Source organism: Saccopteryx leptura, chromosome 8 (assembly GCF_036850995.1).
Source record: "Saccopteryx leptura isolate mSacLep1 chromosome 8, mSacLep1_pri_phased_curated, whole genome shotgun sequence".
Lineage (NCBI taxonomy): Eukaryota > Metazoa > Chordata > Mammalia > Chiroptera > Emballonuridae > Saccopteryx > Saccopteryx leptura.
In genome coordinates, this window is record NC_089510.1 from 40035387 (window position 1) to 40061198 (window position 25812).

Genomic DNA, 25812 nt, shown 5'->3' on the forward strand with positions numbered 1-25812 from the left:
TTTATGCAGTTTGACACTGGAGAAGGAAGGAGATGAGGAACAGAGTTGAATAAGTCTGGTGAGCTAGAAACCTTTGATTCTAGGAAACTCGGATAAGTCAGTAGCTTTGTGAGCACTGAATGTGAGTGGGTTTTGGAGCCCAGTGTGTGTTTTACTTGCCCGCCGGGTGCAAGCTAGAATTAAAGACTATGGCCCACCAGTTTTTGGCTCTGTTGTTTCTTTACCGACTGCCCGAATCCAATGCGAACCTGCATGGGCCGGGCGGCTGTGATAGTGGCCCTGGCCCCGGCTGCTGGCTTTACAGTGATTATAGCCATTCTAATAGGTGTAAAGATGGTATCTCATTGTAGCTTTGATTTTCACTTCCCTAATAGCTAGTGAAGTTGAACATCTTTTCATATTGGCCATTTGTATGTCTTGGGAGGAGTGTCTTTTCAGCTCCTCTGCCCATTTTTTAAAATTTTATTTAGATAGTTAATTTTAATGAGGTAACATTGATCAATTAGAGTACGTAGATTCAGAGAAAACATCTCCAGATCATTTTGACATCTGATTATGTTGTATACTCATCACCCATAGTCATACTGTCCTCCATCACCTTTTATTTGGTTTTCTTTGTGCCCTTCTCCTCCCCCCCACCCCTCCCTCTCTGCCCATTTTTTAATTGGATTATTTCCTGTTGAGCTGTATGAGTTTTTTATATAGTTTGGATAGTAACCCCTTGTCAGAGCTGTTGTTGCAAACATCTTCTCCCATTTGCTTGGTTGCCTTTTTATTTTTTTTGCAGTTTCTTTTGCTGTGTCCAGAAGCTTTTAAGTTTGATACAGTCTCATTTATTTATTTTTGCTTTTACTTCTGTTGACTTTGCGGTCAAATTCATAAAATCTAAGCCAACATTCTTAAGTTTAGTACCTATATTTTCTCTTATTTAATATATTGTTTCATGTCATATATTTAGGTCTTTGATCCATTTTGAGTAATATGGGATGTAAGGTCAGGAACTGCCATCGTGGCCATTCACATGCAGGTTCCCATTGGATTCGGGCAGACTATAAAGAAATGGCGGAGTCAGAGGATGGGGGGCCATCCTATTTATTGGTGTCTCACCAAGACAGGCAAACCACAAAAGAAGACAAGGGAAAAGCAGAAAACCAGCTTTTCCCATGAAGGGCAAGGGATCAGGGAAGCCCCTGCAATTGTGATAGCAGGAACTGTGTGTGCCAGCTCCTGGTCTGTCCCACTTTATAGGGTAGAAAACCCAAAACCCCTAATCCAATATACAAACAAGGAAGTCTCTGATACAAAGCCACTTATCCGAGGTATAATTGGATTCCTCGTGAGAGTGCACCACCCAGATCATACAGTCAGTCAAGGGTGTGGGGAAAAGCCCAGTCTTAAAACTAAATCCTAGGCTACAACGACCCTGCCTGCCCACAGCCTGTCCCCCACACCCAACACAAATCACAAGCGAGCAAACACATATATCATATTTACAAACTCATTTGACCAACATTCCACCCCTTTTGCTCGCTTTATAATCTAAACCACAGGTATCTTCCATGATGGTCACTGTGCAAGGAGTGGGATACATTGCATAAACAGAGATAATACAAATACAGCAATAGGATTAATAGATCAAAAGCTATGGACGAAATGAGAGAGCTGTCAGCGGCACCAAGAGAGGCAAATCTTTTCCCTCTGGCAGAATACAGGCCAGAGTTTTGTCTGCAGACAGCACCGTAGCAGGCACCAGAGGCCGCCCTGAGCAGGCATACCAAACCTTATTGGCCAATACACCAGCATCTGCTGGTTCTATGTGTAGTAAAATAGGAGAACTCATTATTGGCCATAAAGAAATTACAAAGGTACCCTTCAAAATGCTGTCCCCTTGAGCACTCAAGGGATAATACACTTCTACCTTAGGTGGCCAGGTGCTGGTTGCCCAAGGAGTTAACTGGAGGTCCACCTCTAACCCCTTTCCCCATGGTGCTAACAAGGCCACCCATCTCAGGTTCTGCCTCCTGAGCCCCAGTTGCACCTGACTCTAAGGTCGCATAGGTGACTGGACCCAAGACTTCCTTCAGTTCTGCCCTCAATGGGCTGGTGCTAAGAGCACAGCGTTGTTGCAGATAGGCACCCCACTTGGCCAGGGTAGACATTTGGGCCATACCACTACGTGGTTTAGTTGCCCAATCTCTCACCCATCGAGCTATAGGGTATGTTGTTTTGACTGTAACTGGTGTTGTGGTTGTAATACTCTCAGTTGCCAGGAGGGCAGCATACACAGCTGCCAGCTGCTTCTCTACTAATGAGTAACGAACTTCAGCACCTTTCCACAATTGGGACCAAAATCCAATAGGTTGCCGTAGGCGCTCTGTCCGCTGCCACAAGCCCCATCCAAACCCCTCCGAGGTTACATGAACATCCAGCTCATAGGGCCTGGCAGGATCAAACACATTCAAGGCCTGTGCCACCTTGACAGCTCTCTTAGCAGCTGCAAATGAACCTTGCACCTGCTCAGTCCAATCCCAGCGAACCCCCTTTCGAATAAGGTTGTAAAAGGGGCGTAGTAACTGAGCCAAATGCGGTTTAAACGCTTGCCAATACCCCAACAAACCTAAGAATTCCTGTAACTGTTTTACTGTAGTGGGCACGGGGTATGCTTGAATCTTATCTATAACTGTCAGGGATAACTTTTGTCTTACCCAACCAGACAACTCCCAAGAATTTAACAGATAACCCAGGTCCTTGTAATTTGTTCTCGTTAACTACCAGCCACATGCTTTCAAATGCGATAGCAGGGTAGGGACTGCTTGCTCCAATTCTGAAAGAGAATCACTAGTTAGCATAATATCATCAATATAATGGTACATGTGGACTACCTCTGGCTGTTTCCATTGAGCCGGGTCAGCAGCCACCAGCCCATGGCACAAGGTGGGGCTATGCAAATAGCCCTGGGGTAACACTGTAAAGGTCCATTGTCTCCCTTCCCAACTGAAGGCAAATTCGTCTTGACTCTGTGGCTATATCAATAGAGAAAAAGGCATTGGCCAAGTCTGCCACAAAGTGGTATGTCCCCAACTCATGGCTTAGCCAATCCATCATGTTATCTATTGAGGGAACAGCAGCGTGAAAAGGGGGAACAACTTTATTAAGTTCCCTGTAATCTACTGTCATTCTCCAGGTTCCATCTGCTTTGCGCACAGGCCATACTGGGGAGTTGTAAGGACTGTGTGCTGGCTGGATGATCCCCACCTTTTCTAGTTCGAGGATTGTTCCTGTGACTTCTTCATAACCACCTGGCAGGCGGTACTGCTTGGTGTTAGTCACACGCCGAAGGACGGGTAATTGCAAAGGGGAATGTGATGTGTGTCCCCGCAATACTGCCTTAACAACCCTGATCCGCAGCTGGAACTCCCCAGCTGTAGTTTCCAACCACAGTCCTTGCAAGACATCTACCCCCAAAATATATTCAGGAATAGGAGATACATACACCTTATATAGCTTAGGAGGCAGTCTCCCTATCCCCAATGGAATAGTTATTGGCTTCACTTGAACAGTTTGGCCCCCATAACCGTCAATGGCCACTGGGGTCCCAGCAAACCGCTCTGGTTTTCCATAGAGAAGGGAACATTCTGCACCTGTATCCACCAAGGCCAACACCCGTTGTACATTGGAAGGGGACCAGTGGATAGCCAGTTCCACATGTGGCCTCCGGTCCTCGCCCACCCCCGTTAGACAGGTCCCTCGGCCTTTTCCCTATTCAAACTGGTACAATGGGTCTTGGGAGTTCTCCTCTCCCTCGTCCGTCTCTATCATATAATCTTGTAACCGAGCTATGCGCGCAGCAAACGTTTTATTGGTAGCTGCTGGGGCCTTTCGTCTCAGTGGCTGGAACCTCTGTTCTGGTTTAAGCTGCCGCCAAAGCTCCAAAAGAATTTTATTAGACTGGCCATCCAATTTCCCCTAATCTGCTCCAGCCACAATCAAGTCTACCCACATCTGCGTTCGGGTAACCTTTACAGGCCCGTTTCCCTTGTTAGTTGGGGGGGGGGGGGGTAAACATAGGCAGCAGCCCTCACTGCTTTATGATCCCGAGCGGCCTCCAGCTCTCCCAAATCTGCTACCATCTGTGTAACTGCATTGATGGGCTGCCCCACATAGGGGCCCAAGATAGCCACAAGTGACCCAAAAAGGGCTGACGGGGCGCTAGCAAGGACAAATTCCCTCATTTTTGCCATAAACACTTCCTCGTCTGGCCCACAGAACCCAGGGTTGAAAACAGCATTCTTCATACCTAGTTCCCGAAGTACCTTTACTAACTCACTGTAGCACTGCCACTGACTCATTGCCCCCGGCAATTCTCCAGCATTCTGCCAGACCATATGAATGGCAGCCATCACCCATTCTAATAGGGTATGGTCTCCTGGGTTGCCATGGCAGTTCTGAAGACGCTGCCTCAAAGAAGAGTGTGTGGTAATGGCGGCCAATTTCTCCATCTCTGTTCCGGAGAGCATGATGCCATCCACCCCTATATCCCATAATCGCAGGTTACTAGGGATTCAGTAGGGTTCTGCCTAAATTGTGCCCCCAGCTCCATCAGCTCTGCCTGGGTATAGGGCCGGACCACAGAGTGTTCCATTACCTGGGCAGGAGGCTGTGGCTGCCCCTGAGGGACTCTTTGTTGCTGGGTTTTTACCTTCTTGGCGACAACTGGTCGGGCTCTCAGTGTGCGTATGGCAGCTTCAGCCTGAGCCTTCTCATCCTCAGAAGAGGAGTTGCAAGCGCCTGCTCCCACTGACTCAAAGCCAATCCACCGGCACGGATGCTGCTGCTCCTTTGGTGAATGTTTAGGCTCCTGTGGCTGCTGGCTTTTGGCCAGAAGCTGAGACTCGAGCTCTTGAATCCGCAGTTGTTTCTCCAACAACTGCTGGTGAAAACATTCAGCTTCCAGGGTAAACTGCAACTCGCGAACCTGTAATTCCTTCTCCAGTGCTCGCTCCAATTCCAGCCTTTTCTGCCGTTCTATTTGCAATTCATACTGAAGCTTTTGACCTCTGGCAGCTTCTCGCACAGAACTCCTGGTTTCCTCTTGAGTAAAAAACACGTAGCCCATGGCCCCTAAAAGGACAGCCATGGGGAGCCAGAGCAGCAACCAGTACTCTATCCCACCCATCAAGGGTGGCGGCCCCATACCAATCTCTGAATCCTGCCGGAAACTACACCAGTTGTAAGGCCAGGAACCGCCATCGTGGCCATTCACATGCAGGTTCCCATTGGATTCGGGCAGACGATAAAGAAATGGCGGAGTCGGAGGATGGTAGGCCATCCTATTTATTGGTGTCTCACCAAGACAGGCAAACCACAAAAGAAGACAAGGGAAAAGCAGAAAACCAGCTTTTCCCATGAAGGGCAAGGGATCAGGGAAGCCCCTGCAATTGTGATAGCAGGAACTGTGTGTGCCAGCTCCTGGTCTGTCCCACTTTATACTGTAGAAAACCAAAACCCCTTAATCCAATATACAAACAAGGAAGTCTCTGATACAAAGCCACTTATCCGAGGCATAATTGGATTCCTCATGAGAGTGCACCACCCAGATCATACAATCAGTCAAGGGTGTGGGGAAAAGCCCAGTCTTAAAACTAAACCCTAGGCTACAACCACCCTGCCTGCCCACAGTCCGTCCCCCACACCCAACACAAACCACAAGCGAGCAAACACATATATCATATTTACAAACTCATTTGACCAACATGGGAACAAGCAGAACAAAAAGACTACAAAAAATTAATGTAACAAAGAGCCGGTTTCTTTAGAAGATTAGCAAAATTGAAGACCTTCTGGCTAGACTCACTAAGGAAAAAAGAGAAAAGACACAAAATGTCCGTGTTTGTAATGTTAGCTACTCTAATGGATGTGTTGTGGTATATTTTGCGGTCTTAATTTGTGGTTCTTTAGTGATGTTGAGCATATTTTCGCATGTTATTGGGTGATGTGTCTGTTCAGATCTTTTGCTTATTTTTTATGGCTTGCTTGTTTTCACAGAGTTTTGAGAGTTTTTTTAATGTAGTTTGGATTCAAGTTCTTTATCGGAAATGTTTTCTTTATCAAATATGTTTTGCACAGATTTATTTTTTTTTCACACTACGTGGCTTGCTCAAGAGTGTCTTTTGAAGAACAGAAACTTTTAATTTTGATAAAATTCACTGATTGTGTTTTTGGTCACATATCTGAGAAATATGTATTTGCCAACCCAAGGTTCCAAAGCTTTTCTTTGTATTTCATGTGAATTTTAGTAACAGGCAGATTTTTATAAAATGTCTCATTGGATTTTGATTGGGATTGTCTTGAACTTCTTGATCAATTTAGAGAAAAATTAATTTATTCAGCATGTTGAGTCCTCTAACCCAGTGGTTTTCATCCTTTTTACACCTGGGACCGGTGATCTAGTCTGCCAGAAACAGAATCACACAACAGATAGTTTTATCTTACTGTGCATAACAGTGCAACACGCTACAAGCTAGTCCTTGGTTTCCAAACTCTACATGTAAGATGCATTGTATATACTACCTAAGTTTGTCCAAATGTGGTTTGTCTATTGTGCATGATTTGTAAATGCTCTGCAGGTTGCAAAAGGTTGTTCTAACGGGCCTACAAGATCCAAAGATATCTTAAGACAACCTCATTAGTATTTTCATCAATGATATATATGCTAAGTGGTAGTCACTGTGCACATGAACAAATTTAACTAAGATCGTTGGGTCTATTATCTTTATACAGCATCAGGGAGTTAGTTAACTTTCACAGACCAGCACGAAATTTCTGGTGGACCACAATTGGTCTGCAGACCAGTGGTTGAAAAGCATCCGTTCTAACTTATTATTTCTAACAAAGTATATCTTTCTATTGGTTTGGCTTTTAATTTCTCAGCAAATTTTTTAGTTTTAATTGTACAGATATTTCATAGCTTTTGTCAAGATATATATATCCCTTTTCACCTTTTTATGTATGATGCTATTCTAAATAGCATTTTAAAATTTTCCCCCAGTTTTTTACTGCTAATCCATAGAAATACAATGCAGTGATCTTAGGTCCTACATAAGGACTACTACTGTCCTTGCTTAAATACTCTTATTTTGGTAGCTCTTCTTTGAGTCCATCAGATTTTTTACACAGATGATTGTGTTTTTCTGTGAATAAAGACAATTTTATCCTTTTCTAATCTGGATGCTTTATTATTATTATTATTATTTGCCTGATTCTATTGGCTAGAACCTTCAGAACAATGTTTGATAGAACTCAAGAAGAGTGCCTGTGTTTTTTAGGTTCTCTCTATGTTGAGGACTTGGAAATAAGGTGGTAAGCTGAGGCCAATCATTAGAGTTCACCTTGTGTTTTACTGTTGCTCATGGATCAGCATCCCTTGCTGCCTCTAGATCATTATTTTTGAATGGTTGTTTCAGGCAGGAGGGTAAATACGGTTACTCCTCATTGGCTAGAAGCAGAAGTCTCTGTACTATTGCATATGTATTTCAATCAAACATTTAGACTCATCACTCGTGAAAACAGTTGCTAAATTTATTACTATCGGTCTTTCTATTTTTATTTGTTTTTTAAAAGCTATTGTTAATGTTTGGAGTAATTGAGCACTCTCTTTATAGAAACTTCCATTTATTGTTCAGTATACTTGACACCTATGTTCCCTTAACTATCCCTTTGCTATCTTTTTTGAATTTTACTCAACTTCTAAACCTTTTAATGTTTAAATGTACACTGGGTGCTTGGTCATTACACTGTTAATTCTCTATAGATGGTTTCATTCAGTCTCATGACTTTATATACCTTTTATATGTTGATTGCTCTAAATTTATACTTTCTTCAGAACAGCATGTTCATTTGGTTGTGAATTAGGCATCACAGACTTAACAAGTCCAAAACTGCGCATCTGAACTCCTTTTTACTTTTAACTCTTAGAGATGCTGTACTTGTTAGTTCTCATTTTAGTAAATGGCAAATCCATTATTCCATTTGTTCAGGCCATAATCTTTTAAAGTAATTTTGGCTTCTGTGTTTTCTCAGACCCAATTTTTTTTTTCCAGCAGGAAATCCTGTTTGCTCTGCTTTCTAATGCAGTGTATTGAGAATTCTACTACTAAAACCCTTACCACTTTGGTGGTCACCCAATTCCAAACTGCGTCTTCTCTTAACTGCATTAAAAAAATAGCTGCCTAACAAGTATCGTTGGTTTAGTATTTGCCTTGCTGTTGTTTATTCCCAACAACAGTGATCCTTTTAAAAGATGAGTTAGAATGTCACAATTCTGCCAAAAATTCTTCAGTGGTTTTCTATCTTATTCAGAATTAAAGCTGAATTCTCTAATAGTATATAATTTTGCAGCTTGCAGTTTTTATGTTTTATATTTTCATTTTTTTGGCTCTACACTTATTTCTTTTTGGAATGTTTGGGATTTTGTTGAAAATATTTTTTGTTACATTTTCAGAGTTCCACAGATTAAACATCAGTTAGAATAAGTCAAATTAATTATTGAATGTGTGTTGATAAATTTTATTCATTAAAATGTGTTTAAGCGTGCTGAAATTGTTGAGGATATCTAGGTGCTAGTCAGGTGTGGCCAATAGTTTTTGCAACTGGTCCAGATTAGAAAGAAAACTTTTTTCACAGGCCGGACAAAATATTAAAATTAAAAAATGTTAAATACAAAAACGATTTGTTTAAGTAAACATAATTTTATTATGTAATTTGTTTATAAATAAATGTAAGTAATTTAGTACAACAAATTAACAAAAAAACTAATATGACGTGTTGAGGCGCTTTGCACCTATTATTTTTTTAATATCTGGCTCTATACTTGTAGTAGCTATTCTTAACATAGCCTCCAAATGTAAATCATTCAAATTGATCTTGTTGTACTTTTATTTAGATTCATTAAAGAAAAAGTTTGTTCACAAATATAAGTTGAGCTGAAGATTACTAAATATTCCTTGGCAAGGGTTTTTAAATTTCCATATTTTCCATTATACAATTGCTTATAAAAATTGCACAGACGAGTAAAATGTTGTAAATCTTTATAATGGAATTTTTTTAAAATATAAAGAAGTATCGCGAATCCATTCGACCAGTTATTGGAAGTTAACCCTAGATTAGTCACACGCAGAATTCTTTTCCGCATATCACTGTCTTCTTAAATATCTCGATTTCCAATAACCAAAGACGCTTCCGCTTCTGAGTAGCTGAGATCTTAACTTTCATTGTTGTACAATGGTTAGATATCATAGTTTATGAATAATGATTTAAAAGTATCACTTATTTCATTTCCACAGTGCATCGTGCGGAGAATATTAAAAATTTAATTGCGGGCCGCATAAACTCATTACGTGGGCCTTATGTTGGTCATGCCTGTGCTAGGTGCTGAGATTTTGTTAGTTTTTTGAAATTACATGCTTATTTCAGTTGCTTCAGAATGTTATTTTAAATTAGAAATTTGAAAGGATCCATAGCTTAGAGTTTGTATTTGGACACAGTACAGTAAATGTTTCATTTACAGAATATTTGCACATACATGTTTTGTAGATCCTGATATTTGAAAGATCCTGGGACCTATAATGCCCAAGATGCCTGTTCTTTTCTATAGGTTAAGGAGTTAGATGTGGTAAAAGATATCAAAGTATCAAAAAGGGTAGTATTAAAGATAGATTTGTGATAACTTCTATTACTTCTTGGTTCATTCCTGAAAGTGGGAGAGTTAAGAAAGTGAACTGATGCCGTTTATTCACACTCCATTTCAAACACTTCAATATGATCTGTAATAGGAATCTGAAGTCTTGTCTTTGCTTTTAAATAACCCATATAGATGATAGTACATGGGTCATTATGCTTTCTTTTTTTTATTACAGGCTTGTTTTTAAGTATGTGTATTTCCAGATGATTTGAATCCCTTGGGCATTCTAAATCTTGACTGAATGGCTGTTCCTGTGATTTTCAACTTTTTCCAGCTCATGGCACACAGAAAATAATTACTAAAATTCTGCAGCACACCAAAAATAAATATTTTTTGCCAATCTGACAATATAGGTTATAGGGGGGATAAACAGTGATAAAAGGAGGCTTGAGTTGAGGTGGTGAATACGCAACATACAGATGACGAGTTGTGGAATTGTGAACCTGAAACCTATAAAATTTTGTTAACTGATGTCACCCCAATACATTCAATAAAAGGAAAAAAGCAAAAATAAACAAAAGTATTACTTAGATATAACTCTAAACTTTAAAGGTTTATTGTTTATACTTTCTATTTTGAGTATTTATATTGACTTACTTTTTAGTTTGAGAATTTATTTTGTCAGGATACATTTATGAGTTGTAAACTTTCAAGGACTGTGTTTTATGTTGTAATATAGTTGTCTATGAGCAGTATCATACTTGACTTTAGTAATCATGAATATTAGTCTTACTTTCTTTTTAATGATTTAGATTTGGTCCAGCACTTTTAAGAAGGAAATTGCTGTTACAAGGGAAAAGTTTGATGTCATTTTTAACTTCAAATTTTTTTTTATAATTATTATTTTTGAGAGAGACAGGAACATCGAGCTGGTCCTGTTTGTGCCCTGACTGGGGAATCGAACCTGCAACCTCCACGCTCTGGAATACATTCCAACCAACTGAGCTATCCGGCCAGGATTTAAATTTTATTGATTTTTAGAGATACAGAGAGAGAAAGGGAGAAAGAGGGGAGGGAGGCGGGAAGCATTCATTTCTTGTTTCACTCAGTCGTGCATTCCTTTGGTGGCTTCCATGTGTGCCCTGTCTGACCAGAGATCAAACCTGCGACCTTGCCGTTTTGGAACAGCACTTTTAAACAACTGAGCTAACCAGCAAGGGCTTTACTTCTGCTTCTGAAATTTTTTCATTTGTTAAATGGAAAAAGTTGGTTTCACATTTCTGTTTTTTTTACATTAATTGTTTTCTGGTAATTGATGTATGTTAAATAAAGTTTTTTATAGTTTTTGATAGAGGGAACCTTCAAAGGAAGATAGTGGGGTATTATATATATTTGGTTTGACAGGTCCTACATGTATTAGTTATCTACTACTGAGTTACAAATTACTTTAAAATTTAGTAGCTTTAGAAAAATATAAATTTATTATCTCTTAGTTTCTTTGGGTCAGGAATCCAGGCATGGTTCCCTGGATTCTTTGCTTTAGAGTCTCATGAGAACACAGCCAGGGTCTTAGCTAGGGCTGGGATCTCATGTGAAGACTTGACTGGGGAAAGATCTGCTTCCAAGCTTACTCTTGGCCCAATCTTTTTCCACTGCAACAGATACTGTCAGGTTTTGCATTATTTGAGAGTCACTCTTTGGGTCTTACATCCAATGCCAGGAACATGTAGCACTTTTTATTCCTCCTGTATTTCAGTTATAAGTGTGTGTGTGGGAGTGTGTGTACCTATAGAAGGGGGAAAGAAAGGAGGGAGAGAGAACAATAAAAGGGAAGGAAAATTGATCATATTTTAGCATAATATTTTTCTATTTTAAGAACTCCTCTTTTTTCCCCCCTTAGGTGCCTTAGCTGGAACAATTATTGTGGAGCCACATGTCACAGCAGTATGGGGAAAGAATGTTTCATTGAAGTGTTTAATTGAAGTAAATGAAACTATAACACAAATTTCATGGGAAAAGATACATGGCAAAAGTTCACAGACTGTTGCAGTTCATCATCCTCAATATGGATTTTCTGTTCAAGGAGAATATCAGGGAAGAGTCTTGTTTAAAAACTATTCACTTAATGATGCAACAATTACTCTACATAACATAGGATTTTCTGATTCTGGAAAATACATATGCAAAGCTGTTACATTCCCACTTGGAAATGCTCAGTCCTCTACAACCGTAACTGTACTAGGTAGGTATATTTGAATTAATGTATTTGGTGGTAGTTGTGAGGACTATAGTAAAAGTATTGTCAATAATTTAAAATGATTGAAACTATATATAAATTTAGATTTAAAATAAAATAATTCAAATACAGTTTTTTAAGTTTTGTTTTAAAATTATATGATTCTAGACTCCTAAACAAAATCTTGTCTATATCTACCTTCCTATCTAATGAATGCTGTTGTAGGTCTTAGCTATTTTACTTTTTCATGAAAGATTGTTTTTATTTATAAAAAGTGATGAGTTATTTTGCCATATGTTTTTATTTATTATTTTCCCTCTGATTTTCAACTTTTAATTAAATTACCACCTTTAAATAGCTTTTTCTTTTTTAAAGTGGCTTTCTTCTTGGTTTGTTTTCCAAATCAAATTTTATTTCTACTATTGTGAGTTTGCATAGCTATTTGAATCTTGGATTATTACTCCCAATGAAAAATCTTCTACCTTTTCCTATCTGATGACTTAAAGTTTATGGTGGAATTTAGAATGAGCTTAATATATTAGCATTAAGATAGTCACAGTAAAAGATAAGCTAATTTGGAATTGCTGGTGAGTATCAAACAAGTACATAGCTCCTAATATTTAATGGCCTAATTTCAGGGTTCTAGACTGCAAGAAAGCAATTTTATCCAAATTTGTTAAGATATTTTTTTCATGTTGAGAGGTAATATGGAAAAATAGAAGTAAAATTAAATATTAGATGTTTAAGATAGTATTCTAAGAGCTGTTAGGAACGGTAACTTACGTTTATGAAATGGATGCTTTTGAAAAATATTTTGATTGGAAGGAAAGGCATAAATATCTGAAAAGTCAAGTGTAGACCATCAGGATAAAAAAGGTCACAAACATTCAATGTACATGAAAAAGTTTGTATATGGAAAAGAGACCTTTGGGAATAATTATTTTGCTTTAGATTTTAGGAATTGTCTTAAATTAATACAATACTTAATGGTTTAAAACTCAAGACTGTTTACAGTATAAGGCAAAGTATGATTTTACCTATGCCTACTTCTTTAACTTTACCTATTTCATTCCCTTGCTCCTCCTCCCCCAGAACCCAAGTTTTATAATCATCATAAACTATGTAGTTCTGTTAACACCAGACTTTGTTTTTACATATGTTTTTGCTTCTGCTTGGATTGCCTTCTTTTTTCTTGGGTCTGTCTCTTCCTATATTCTTCTACTTACCTACTACAGTGTGTCCTTAAAGTCATGGTGCACTTTTGACCGGTCACAGGAAAGCAACAAAAGACAATAGAAATGTGAAATCTGCACCAAATAAAAAGGAAAACTCTCCCAGTTTAATACCTTATTCAGTGCAGTTCGATGTGGGCTCACGCACAGATTTTTTAGGGCTCCTTAGGTAGCTATTCCGTATAGCCTCTACAGACTCGTCACTGACCGATGGCCTACCAGAACGGGGTTTCTCCACCAAACTGCCGGTTTCCTTCAACTGCTTATCCCACAGAGTAATGTTATTCCTATGTGGTGGTGCTTCGTTATAAACACGCCGATATTCACGTTGCACTTTGGTCATGGATTCGAATTTAGCGAGACTCAGAACACACTGAACTTTCCTCTGTACCATCCACATCTCGACTGGGATGGCCGTGGGCTGCTTTGCTGTATACATGGTGTTACGTCATCATCTGCGCATGCTCACATGCTGCCACATCATCCTACAGAAACTGGGACAGTTTTTCTTTTATTTGGTGCAGATTTCACATTTCTGTCATCTTTTGTTGCTTTCCTGTGACTGGTCAAAAGTGCACCATGACTTTATGGACACACTTTATTCATTAAACCACATCCTTTTGGAAACTATTATTGAAAGATCTACCTCCTCTCCAGATTGATGATTTTTGCTCTTTTGCCATTGTTTCTTGAGCATATCTTTGTTTATTATGTGTTTTTTGTTTTTTTTACTTTAAACATGTGGTGGACTGCAATTCTACACTTTAAAATTTAACATATTCCTAAAATCTGTAAGAGTTCCTGGTTTATAGCAGTCTTATATTAATGTTATTAAAGTAGGGTTTAGGAATGGGCTGGTGAACTTAGTAGTGTAGAAATGTTTTGTAGAAAAAAAATTGCCAGTTCTTGAGTAGTGGGTAGGTTTGAGGTTGGCAAAGGAACAAAGTATAGGGAGTAAGTGAGCCTACAGAAGCAGTCAGAAAACTGTATATATTAGGGCAGGATTTCTTCAAAGTCAGCACTGTTGAAATTTGGGGCTGGAATTTGTTGTGAGTTATCCTGTTCATTGTAGACTGTTTAGCAGCATCCATGGCCTCTACCCACTAAGATGCTATTAGCTGTCCCTCAGTTGGGACAACTTAGGATTCTCCGGGACAACTTAGGATTCTCCAGACATTGCTGAGTGTCCTCTGGGTAGGAGGGCAGAGATCACTCACTGTTGAAAACTCATTAGTGCAGCCACTGAATAATTTATTCATTGTTCAAATTATTTATATAAAGTACAAGAATTAAAGGCTAGAAAGGTAGACTAGAACTACATTAAACTAACATAAATATTAGGGTAGGGAATTTGAACTTTATATGAGAAATGTGAACATAGTGTGTAATGTGCTTCTCACCTCCCTTCTACTCTCCTGCTCTTGCTGTTTTAAAGTGTGGTTGATGAAGCAGCAGCATTGATATCACTTGGGAGCCTGTTAGAAATCCAGAACTTCAGACCCCTCACAGACTTATTGAGTGATAAATCTACATTTTTTCAGGATCCCTAAGTGATCCAGGATCCTTCTAAGTGTGTGCCCAGTGAAGTTTGAGAAACCCTGCCTTGACTACCTTGGAGGGATGACTAACTCAGAGCGGACTTAGGTAGTAATGTGAAAAAGTTGGGATTCAGGATGATCAGTCTGGTGTTTTTGATTCATTGAAATGAACAGGTCCTGAAATTCTAATGCCTCAGCCATGAAGCCTTGAAATTAATTTACTAATTTCTGCCACTTGAGTGAAGAAGGGAGCAGTTATAAAGGAGTAACTAGCAGGATTTTGTCTTTGACTGAATGTAAGAAACAAGGGAGGTTTGAACAGCAACAGGTCTTGAACCTTGGTGATTGAGTTAATTATGTTATTATTCATTTAAATGGGCATGTCTTTGAACAACAGGTGTTAGGGAGTGGTAGCATGAGATGATAGTTTATCATTTAGTTTATTGAGGCTGAGGATACATAGGCAAAAAATACCAGGCAGATGGTTAGAAACTGGAGTCAAGCCTTATATCAAAATTGGAGAAAATTGAGGATTATCTAGGTAGTATTTATTAGATATAAGTTTTTAAGGGAGATACAAAAAGTAATTGAAGGCCTTAGAAAGTGTCTGATATTAAGGTTACTTTTCCCTTCGGAGGAGTTTTCTTATACCAGAAAAAAATAGGTGGCATGTGCATTCCAATGAACAAGTACTAGTGATGTTCTCTTTTACAGTGTTGGTTCTATACTTGTAACTTATTTTAGAATATATTTTTTTGCTGCAAAAATGAAACATTATATATTAAAAGTATGTTTTTTTTCTTGCAGAGTAATAATACCTTTAACTTCATAATAGAAATTATGATCCACTTTACAGGAATTTTTTGTATATGCTAATTTGGGGAAGTACTCATCTATCCCATAAAGAAAAGTACATCTACCAGAAGAGCCATCTTTATAGTGATTATATAAAATCTTGGCTTTTTATTTGTTCTGGCTCATGGTCTTCTTTTGTTCTAAAAATTTAGTTGATATTAGCATTACCTAAAAGTGTGTGTGTAGATTTTATATGCAGTTATTCCTAAATTTATGAAATAAGGCTGAATATGGCTTGGAAGAATGTAAATATATTCTTAATTGAAATGTAACTTTTCTTTTTTGTCTTACATTTTAACAGTTGAACCTACTGTGAGTCTGATAAAAGGGCCAGATGCTTTAATTGATGGTGGAAATGAAACAGTAGCAGCCATTTGTATTGCAGCCACTGGAAAACCAGTTGCACATATTAACTGGGAAGGTGATCTTGGTGAAATGGAAATCACTACAACTTCTTTTCCAAATGAAACGGCCACAATTGTCAGCCAGTACAAGCTGTTTCCGACCAGATTTGCTAGAGGAAGGCGTATTACTTGTGTGGTAAAACATCCAGCTTTGGAAAAGGACATCCGATATTCTTTTGTCTTAGATATACAGTGTAAGTAAATGGTCACATTTGCTTTCTAGACATACGGTGCGTTTTGTTTTCATTTTCTTACTTTAAAATTATTCTGTATCAAACTAGTATTTTATAGCTTTTTATTATTGACATGTTTTTCCTTAAAAGTATTTTTGTGGAAATTAGATTTAACTTGAATATTTTTTTATCAGTTTATAAAGATGGACAGTGATTTTAAAGTTGTTCTCTAACATATATAGAATTACTTTATCCTTTTTCGGTTTTAAAAATAAGCTAGACTTAAGTGAATTGTGGAAATTTATACATCAAAATGTGTAATACTTAGAAACTACTTTTTCAATCCAATTATTTTAGCTATTAATCAGTTTTATTGATGTCACCCATGATGTTTTCATTTTTCAGCAAGAATCTTTTACTTCCTAGCTGCATTAAAATTATTTTGAAAATCTATATTCTTTCAATATTATAATTCAATTTTATTGATCATGTTGTAAGATTTTCATATAGGCAAAATATATTTTAAACACATCATTGGGATAATAATCATTATAGCTATGATTCAAAGCTGGCCCATCTTGTCCTTTTTTTTGTAATGGAATGTTCTGATGTGTGCATGTTTGTGTGTATATGTGTGTGAGTGTATGTATACTTTTCACTTTACATTCTTTGTGCAGCCTTTTAAACTTTGAACAAGAACAAAACTGATGGTGCAGATAGCTTATAGCAAAAAAAATGAAAATTGAGCAGATTAGAGATAAAATTAGGAAATGTATATAGGTCCTGCTGTCATTTCAATCCACACACATCGCAAATGAAGATAGGTTTGTGAAGATGTCCTTTTGTTTACTTTTTAATTTATTTGTATGATGCATGGAATTTTAAATTGCTCATGTTCATTACACTTGGTGTAATGCTTTTTAAAGCTGATTCTAAGGGGTGTGTTTTTTTTCAACATTTATAGGATTAAACTTGTGAATGTTATTACAATTCTTGAATACAAATACCTTGTTTTCTCCCTACTTCTCTGGAGAATTCAATTAAATTTTTTTCTTTTTCCTTTTCCTACCTTGCTTTCACAGACTCTTAACTTTTTCCTTTTTCTTGTAAAATTCAGATCCCAATTGTAAGTACTATTAATATTCTTCTCATATATATTTTTTCTTTCCCTGTCTCTAATCATGACTGAAATTTTCTTCAATTTGTATTATGTATATTATTATTATTTTTTATTTGCTTGGATGCAATCCTAAACATAAAAATATTTTTTCTATTATAAGACTTTAAAATTATTATTTAGATTTATTGACATGCTCCTAAAATGTTGTTAGAGTGCTCATGACTTTTTTCTCTTTTTAATTGGGACCTATAAAGCCTATGAACAATGTTTAAGAAGATAAAATCTTATATCCAAAATTGCATCTTTTAAAATTAGAGGTATTCTTTGGGGATACTTTAATATCTTCCCTTTCCTTCTTTTAAAATAAGTTAAATTCACAGTTATTTATACTTTCCTGTCAGCAACATTTCTTAGTCAAATTTTAAGTTTCACAATATTTATTAATTATTAGTATTTATAAAAGGCAGGCATTTCTTTTTGAAAATTCTAAGGTAATTGTACCTAGTGACAGTTTAATTTGTACTACTTTTTTGTAAACCTTGCTTTATAGTGGGTCAGGCTTTCCTGGCACAGTTAAAGACTGACTGATATCTCTCTAACTGCCCATATGACTATGTTCTTCTATTTGTCTAGTTTACTATGTAGCCACAGACAGTGGAGGGTCCCTATACCTTGTATAAGTATTTTCTTGGGGAAGTCTTTCATGACCTCCTCAGTTTTATTCCCAATCTAAATTAAGCCCTCCTCTTGTCTTCCTTCTTAGCATCCTGTTCTTTTCCATAACAGGTTTTAAATATGTATTTTTTAAATGTCATCTTTTCTATTACCATGAAAATATAATTTTACACATAAAGAGTCTATATGTACACCGAATACCTAAAACAATGCCTGTCACTTACTAGGAGCTAAACAATATGGTGATTGAATGAGTGGTTAGTATTGGACCTTATAATATGAAGGCATAAATTTATATTGCTGGTAGACATGGATAATTGTTCATTTAACTAATTATATTACACATGTGCTAAAAGACCTTCGGGCACACTGAATGGATGTAAATTCATGTATTAGATTAATTAACTGTAAGTATAGGGAATCTAATTCCTGTAACTGACTTGCTATCTCTTTGGGAATATTGCCTTTCAGATTCAACATTTTGTTTAAAACAGTTTTATATGGTGACTTTGTTCTTAAATGCCATGTTTCATTATCGAATTAAGTACTTAATGTATTTTCTTTGTTCATATAGATCTATATATTTCATAGTAGGATTTTAAGATTTTGCCATTGGTGATTATAGGTTTGTGAATATTCTAATGTTCAGTGTTTATAATAAATAGAACTGTATGTGCTTGTAGTTGCTTAATGTTCAGGTACTCATTGTTTATTTATGTACTTATTTAGATAACCACTGTCACCCCAATAAATTCAAAAGAAAGGAAAAAAGTGAAAAGTATTCTTAAATTTGGTCAACTAATATTTATTGAATATTGTATTGCACATTGGTATTGTATATTGAGAAAATGAAAAATTAGATGTTTAAAAGTTTAGTTTATTATGTTTATGCATTATTCTTGTATATTGTTTGTTACTAACAAAAGATAATCTGTTCTGTCATGCACTTATTTTATAGATGCTCCTGAGGTTTCAGTAACAGGCTATGATGGAAATTGGTTTGTAGGAAGAAAAGGTGTTAATCTCAAGTGTAATGCTGATGCAAATCCACCACCCTTTAAATCTGTGTGGAGCAGGTAATAATTTTAGCTACTTCTACAGAGAATTTAATTACCAGTTAAAGTAGTCAAGACTTGGAAGCAGCTCAAGTAGATCCATCAGTCAGTAGTAGATGAGTGAATAAAAAAAGCTGTAGTAACATTTACACGATGTAATACTACTTGTCCATATTAAAAAAAAAGGAGAGAGAGAGATCTTACCTTTTGCAACAGAAGAACAGAATTGATGGACCTGGAGAGTGTTATGCTAAGTGAAATAAGCCAGTCAGAGAAAGAATACCATATGATTTCACTTATATGAGGAATCTAATGAACAAAATGAATTAATAAGCAAAATATAGGCAGAGTCAGAGAGAGCAGACTGACAGCTATTAGGTGGGGGAGGTTGGTGGGAGTGGAGGGATTAAACCAAAAAAAGAAAAGAAAACTCATGGACAACAGTGTGATGATTGCTGGAGGGAGGGTGGTAGGAGGAGGAGGAGGAGGTATGGGGTGATAAATGGGACAGAGACTTTGGGTGGTGAACACACCATACAGTGTGCAAATGATGTATTGTAGAATTGTGCACTTGAAACCTGTGTAATTTTGTTAGCTAATGTCACCCTAATAAATTCAATAGAAAGGAAAAAAGTGACAAGTATTCTTAAATTCATAAAGTTGTTTTTTATCAATGTAATATGCGATTAAAGTAATAGCTGAAAATTAAAGTAAGTGAAGTGTTTCTGAGTTTTCTCCTATCTGGCCTCTCACCACCTTCTTATCCCCACAGTTCTGTTCTTCAGAGACTACTTTAGCGATTTTAGCTATTCCTTCTGGTAGTTACCATTACAGGGCTTAAAGTGCTCTTTCTTGACTTAATTATTTTTAACGCTATCTATTCTTATTATGATAGATGAAAAACTTATTTTATCTCTCCCCCTTCACATACTAATATATCCATATACATATCCCTACCTTTCATAGTCCCAATAAGATTAAGCTACTTTTAAATTCTGTAATTGTTGTCCTTTCTATAAAGGTAAATATTTATTTACTGAGAGCTAAATATATAGTATACAGGAATTCTGTTTTCTTTTGTCTAAGGATATTTTCCCTGAAGCTAATAATTGCTTGTTTTAACTGGTGTAGCTTACTATCCAAGTATCCTTAATTCTCTTTATATATGAAATTTAAACTGCTACAGTAAGGTTTTCATTAATATTTCTCAATATTTAGGGCCCTCTTCAATCTAGAGACTTGTATTTATCAAACTCTGGATACTTTTGATACTTTTTGGTTCATTTCCCCTCCTTTTTTACGTGCCTCTTACTGGAACTCCTGTGTATTGTATACTAAATAGCTTTTCTTGTTTTTCAAATAATTTTTATTCTTTCTAGGAGATTTGCTTGATATTTCCCCCGTTGATTAAAAATACTGGGGTACACTCTTATTTTCTAAGAGCATTTTCTTATACTCTGTTCATTTTCATAGCATTCTTTTCTTAGTTTATGGGTATAGTATGTTCTTGTTTTTTTCCAGTGGATACTAGAGTTCTTCACTCTCAGGGACTTTTTTCCTCCTACATATTGTTTTCTTTTTCCTCCAGTTTTTTTTGTTTGTTTGTTTGTTTTTGTTTTTGTTTTCTGTCTTACATTCTGTAGATATTTCTTAATTTTCTCAGTTGTCCAGTCATTTCATAGTGATACATTAAGTTAAAATGCTGAGTGGAAACTCTCTCCACAGTGAGGATTACTCAGTAGACCTGAGTACATTTACGTCAATTGATATTTTGAAAGAATGGGTATTATTAATGCACTTTAACTATTAGTTCAACTTTATAAAGTTAAAACTTTAATAAACTAAATTTATAATTTAGTACATGCTTTATTTCATAATGAATTTTACCCAGAGAATGCTGGTTCTTCCACTAACATCTCAAAAGTTAATGTCTTATTTAAAGAGCTATTAATGAATAGAGGCTGAGGATATTTAAAATACTTTCATGCTTTTTCAAATCTAGGTTGGACGGACAGTGGCCTGATGGCTTATTGGCTTCAGATAATACTCTTCATTTTGTCCACCCACTGACTTTCAATTATTCTGGTGTATATGTCTGTAAAGTGAGCAATTCCCTTGGTCAAAGAAGTGATCAAAAGATCATCTACATTTCAGGTAAGTTACTATTTGCAAAATGGGTTACTTGAAATATTTCTTAATGACAGTCATAAGAATAACACTGTGATTGTGGTGGTAATTTATATTTGTAAAGTTAGAGTCTTCTGTTTTGAAGTTTTCCAAAAAAATCTAAAAAATATAGTTAGTAATCCTATTTGAAATACATGTGTAAAGTGACATTCCTTTACCTAAAGAAATGTCAATATGTCTATGTAACAATTTTATGTACATTAAGACCTATAAATACAGTTAATTTTACAGTGAAATAGTATTGAACTTATTAGTTTTATAGGTAGTATGTGCCTTTCTAGGTTCTTTTGTCTCTATACCAAGAATGAACACTAGTTTTTGTTGTTGTTTATATTTGGTGGCTGCTATGCATGTAAGTGTCTGATAAACAGAATAAGATATCAATTTTGATGACATGGCTTGTTAAATAACTATCACTTAATATGTTATTATACCATATTGTATTAAATGAGAGGTGAAGTAGGAATGTACTGAAAATGTTCTAGTGAAATGAAATTTAGGCTTTTATTGTTAATCCTCAAACACTAAGAAAGATTCTTTCATCTTTCATTTATTTCACTGTTAAAGTTTTTGTTAATTTGACAGTATAAATTTGAACATTCATAAAATTAAGTTGGAACTAAAAATACATTGTTTCCTGGGTGTGGTTGTGAATAATAAATTATCAACATTTCTTATGTATACAAATTATGTAAAATATTTTGAGCATCTCCTTTCTGACTATGATAAGTGCAGGTTTGTATGGTAATTCTGTAATAGGTAGTTAAGATTTTCATTTGTTCAAATCTAAAACTAAATCAATTAGAGATTTTAGAGAAATTTTAAGCTTGCTTTTATGTTATATTCTTAGTCCTTGTATGATCACTCAATCTAAGAAAAGTCCCCTGTATTATTTATCACAATTTATTTACTTATCTGTCCTCACATTTAAACAATTTGTGTTCATTTTATTTATCAATCTATACTCAGCACTTAGTTAATGCCTGGTGTATGATAAGGCCTCAGATATTTTTTGTATGAATTTCACAAGAGGCTTAGAGCCAAGTACATCCCTAGTTATCCATTTCTTTCAGTATCAGTGCTTTGGTGGAAATCTAAATGAGATTAAATATGGTAAACTAGTCTCCCTTTCTTAGCTTAGAGGTATTTTATTTAAAAAAAAAAATCTTAAAGCCATGGGAAATACATAGTTAAAATGTACTTATCCAAGATCTGCTTACTTTTTCTTCCTGTTAACAAAATTTGTTGTGAAATACTTGTAAATCTTAGCTCAATGTGTTATAATTATGTAATCAAGTTGGACATTCTTATATATACTGATATATATACTGATTACATTGGTGGTGTCTTAAATTCATGTCTTTTGGCATTCTGGGTCCACTTCCTAGTACTCCTGATTTGTGTGTCCAACTGCCTATTAATGATTATTAACTCTATGTATAATAGAAGTATAAGGAGGAATTTATAACTTATCATTCAAAACTGAGCTCCTGATCTTTCTCCTGCCCCTAGCCACCAGATTTTTTCCTCCAGTAGTCTTCCTCCTCTCGATTGTTGGTAGCTCTATCCTTACATTTTCTGAAGGTATAATTCTTGATACTTATCTTTGATTTTGATTTTTTTCTCATATCCCACACAATCCATCAATACATCAATGTCAGCTCTCTTAGTGTGTTATATACAGAACCTTACCTGCTTCTCATACATATTCTGGTACAACATCATCAGAATGATCTTTTTAAAGGGCATGTCAGATCATGCCACTTCTCTTATTTAAACCTTCCATGAACTTTTCATTTTACCAACAATGAAAATGAAATCTGTACAATGATGTATATATAAGGCTCTGTACATGTTCTGGTCCTAGATTATCTCTTTGACCTCATTTCTTATTACTGTATTTCCCCATGTATGAGATGCTTCCATGTATAAGATGCACCTTAATTTGGGGGCCTGAAATTTGAAAAAAAATTGTATTATATAAAGTTATTGAACTCAGGTTTTATTCATCATAAAATTCATACAACTCATCACTGTCAAAACTCCCGTTTTATTAGCTTGCCCTCATCTGTGTCTGATGACAAATCACTATTTTCAGCAGTGAGCGCAAAAACAAACAAACAAAAAAGCGGGTAATGCAAGTAAAAAAATCTACCACCACTGTATAAGACGCACCGAGGTTTTAGACCCCAAATTTTTCGGAAAAGTGTGCGTCTTATACATGGGGAAACATGATAGATACATTGCTCACTTGTCTTCAGTCACACTGGCATCCTTGCTGTTCTTTGGAAGCAGCAGGCACATTTCTACTTCCAGATATTTGCACTTGCTGTCTGTATTGCCTTGAATGCTCTTCAGATATCCTCTATAGCTCTTTTTCTCACTTTCTTTAGGTCTTTACTCAAGTATCACCTTTATGCTTGTATTTAAAATCGAAACTTCTCTTTTCTCACTTCTTTACTAGTTTCTGTCTTCTTTCTTGGCCTTAATTTTCTTCCCTATATTTATTGACATGTGGCATAATATGCACTTTATTTTATTTATATACTTGTCTCCAACTAGAACATAAATAAGTCTTAAGAGGGCAAGATTTTTGTCTGCTTTATTCACTACTATACAGTATTCTCATTATCTGCAGTAAGTTTTAGCACATAGTGTTTGTGTTCAGTTAAAAAGATATAGCATTATATGAGATGGTATTCTTAAAGTAATCATTAAGAATTAGATTTTACTTTTCTATCCAGAGTGTTTAATACAGTTGAATTTATTTAAATCCTTTAAGAGCTTCTTGGAGTATATCTAAGAATGCATCCTAGATAAAATACTGCCTTTCCAAAATGACTATTAAAGCCTCACTGGCTTTTATCAGGATGAAAGGTTATAATTCACAAAGAGTAAATGATTAAACAGTTAATCTTTTTCATTGTAAGTTATATGTACCCTATTTTCTCTAGGAAAAAATTTTTTACCTCAGTATTAAAATTGATATTTATAATTTTTAGAAGTGATTAGAAATATTTGTAAAAAGGATTGTGTCTTATGACTAGAGTCTAAAAGTTTACTCAGAACAGAGTAGTGTAAGCAACTCAGAGAAATTGTTTGTAATTTTATTATATACATATTTCCCATATTGGTAAGCATAAGATTTTGGACAAGAGGTCATGGCTTCAAGACTGTATATGTGACTTCAGTTCTTACTCATGGGAGTACAATGGCTCTTAGTCCAGTTCCAAATGACTGCTAGAAATTGTGTTTGTCTAGTTGCTTTTGGTATATATTTTTTCCTTGATATCTTACTTCTCTTGGAGAATTGGGAAGTAAATTTTTATATGTCATATAAGTTCTCCCATGCCTAAAACTCAAAGTATAGTTCTATACAAATACTGAATTTCAAATCATACTAAATTTAGGTTCCAGACATATTATCAAACTTAAGAATCCACACATTTTTATCAATCCTTAATCTTTAATATGTAGATTTTGTTTACGTATGTAGTATATATAAAGTCTAAAAGAAAAAATCAATTAATTTAATTTGTAACATAATTATTATGCTAAAGTATACTTTATAGCTACAGAAGCCTTCCTGGACTATTTGTTTTCCTATTCAGAACTCATTAATTTGAAAAAGAAATGTAACAAGTTCTTTATTTAGGTGTGAAGAGCTCAGTCTACTAGTTCATTGCATTTGTTATAAACTCATTTATCACACCTACAGCAAAGAATATATAAAAAATAATGTCTAAATGAAAAAATAAGAAATGCTGTTGGGAAAAATTTTAAATCATGATAAATAAGTACCTATTGGTAATTACAAAAATATTAGTCTTCCTGCCTCCTTACATGAATTGTGACTTTCACTCATTGTCATGAAGGTGGACAAGAATTAGAAAATATGAATAAATGTCTTGTGTACATTGTCATATGTCCAATACTTAAAAATACAAAATAATAAAGTGTTAACGCTAGTCCCACTTCATGCAGTCACATTAACAGTCAGGCTATGTGCTTTTTTTTTTTTTTTTTAAACCACTGTTTGAGGAGGGATAGTAAGCTAAAATTTCTAGAACCACTGACAAAATTAATTAAGAAGATTTTTAAAGTAGTTTTTTGGGGGGTGCTTTTTTTCAGTTGGATATTTCTGAAAGCTGTATTTTATTAATTCTGAGTTAGACAGATACCCAATTGTGTTCACAAAAAGAACATTGTAAATATAAATAGTAAATGTTTGGTGATTGTTGTTTTTTAGGACATTTGGCAAAAATGTTATATATCTTATACTTGGTGAGAACTCAGGTATATGTCTTATTCTGAGAAAAATAGAATTTTATTAAAACCTATAAAGAAATTTTAAAATTTTATGTGCAAAAAATGTGAATTATAAGTAATTAGGTGATTTGTACTTTTTTTTAAAACATGCTGATGCCATTTTATAAGAATACTTTTTGTTTGGGAATTAATGTCAAGATGACATTTAATACTTAAAACTTGACTTTTCCATGAGTCCTCCCTCCTCAGAAAATGCATAAGTTGTCTTAGAAATGATTTTAACTTTTAGTTTCTTTAATTGCCTAGTTGTATGAAGTTGGATTATGTGAGGCTTTACTATGCAGGATACTTTCATAAGGGAAAGGATCCTGCAATTTCACTATTTTTTT

At 35.6% G+C, this 25812-nt stretch overlaps 1 protein-coding gene across 3 annotated transcripts in view; it reads left to right on the plus strand.

The window, feature by feature from the left end:
* Window positions 1-25812, plus strand: part of NECTIN3 (nectin cell adhesion molecule 3) — a 134582-nt gene that overhangs the window by 38730 nt on the left and 70040 nt on the right. For all 3 annotated transcript variants that reach the window (XM_066347969.1, XM_066347970.1, XM_066347968.1), the window contains exons 2-5: window positions 11580-11921; window positions 15842-16138; window positions 18871-18988; window positions 20970-21121. In XM_066347969.1, the coding sequence (XP_066204066.1) occupies window positions 11580-11921; window positions 15842-16138; window positions 18871-18988; window positions 20970-21121 (909 nt within the window). The remainder of the gene's footprint in view (window positions 1-11579; window positions 11922-15841; window positions 16139-18870; window positions 18989-20969; window positions 21122-25812) is intronic.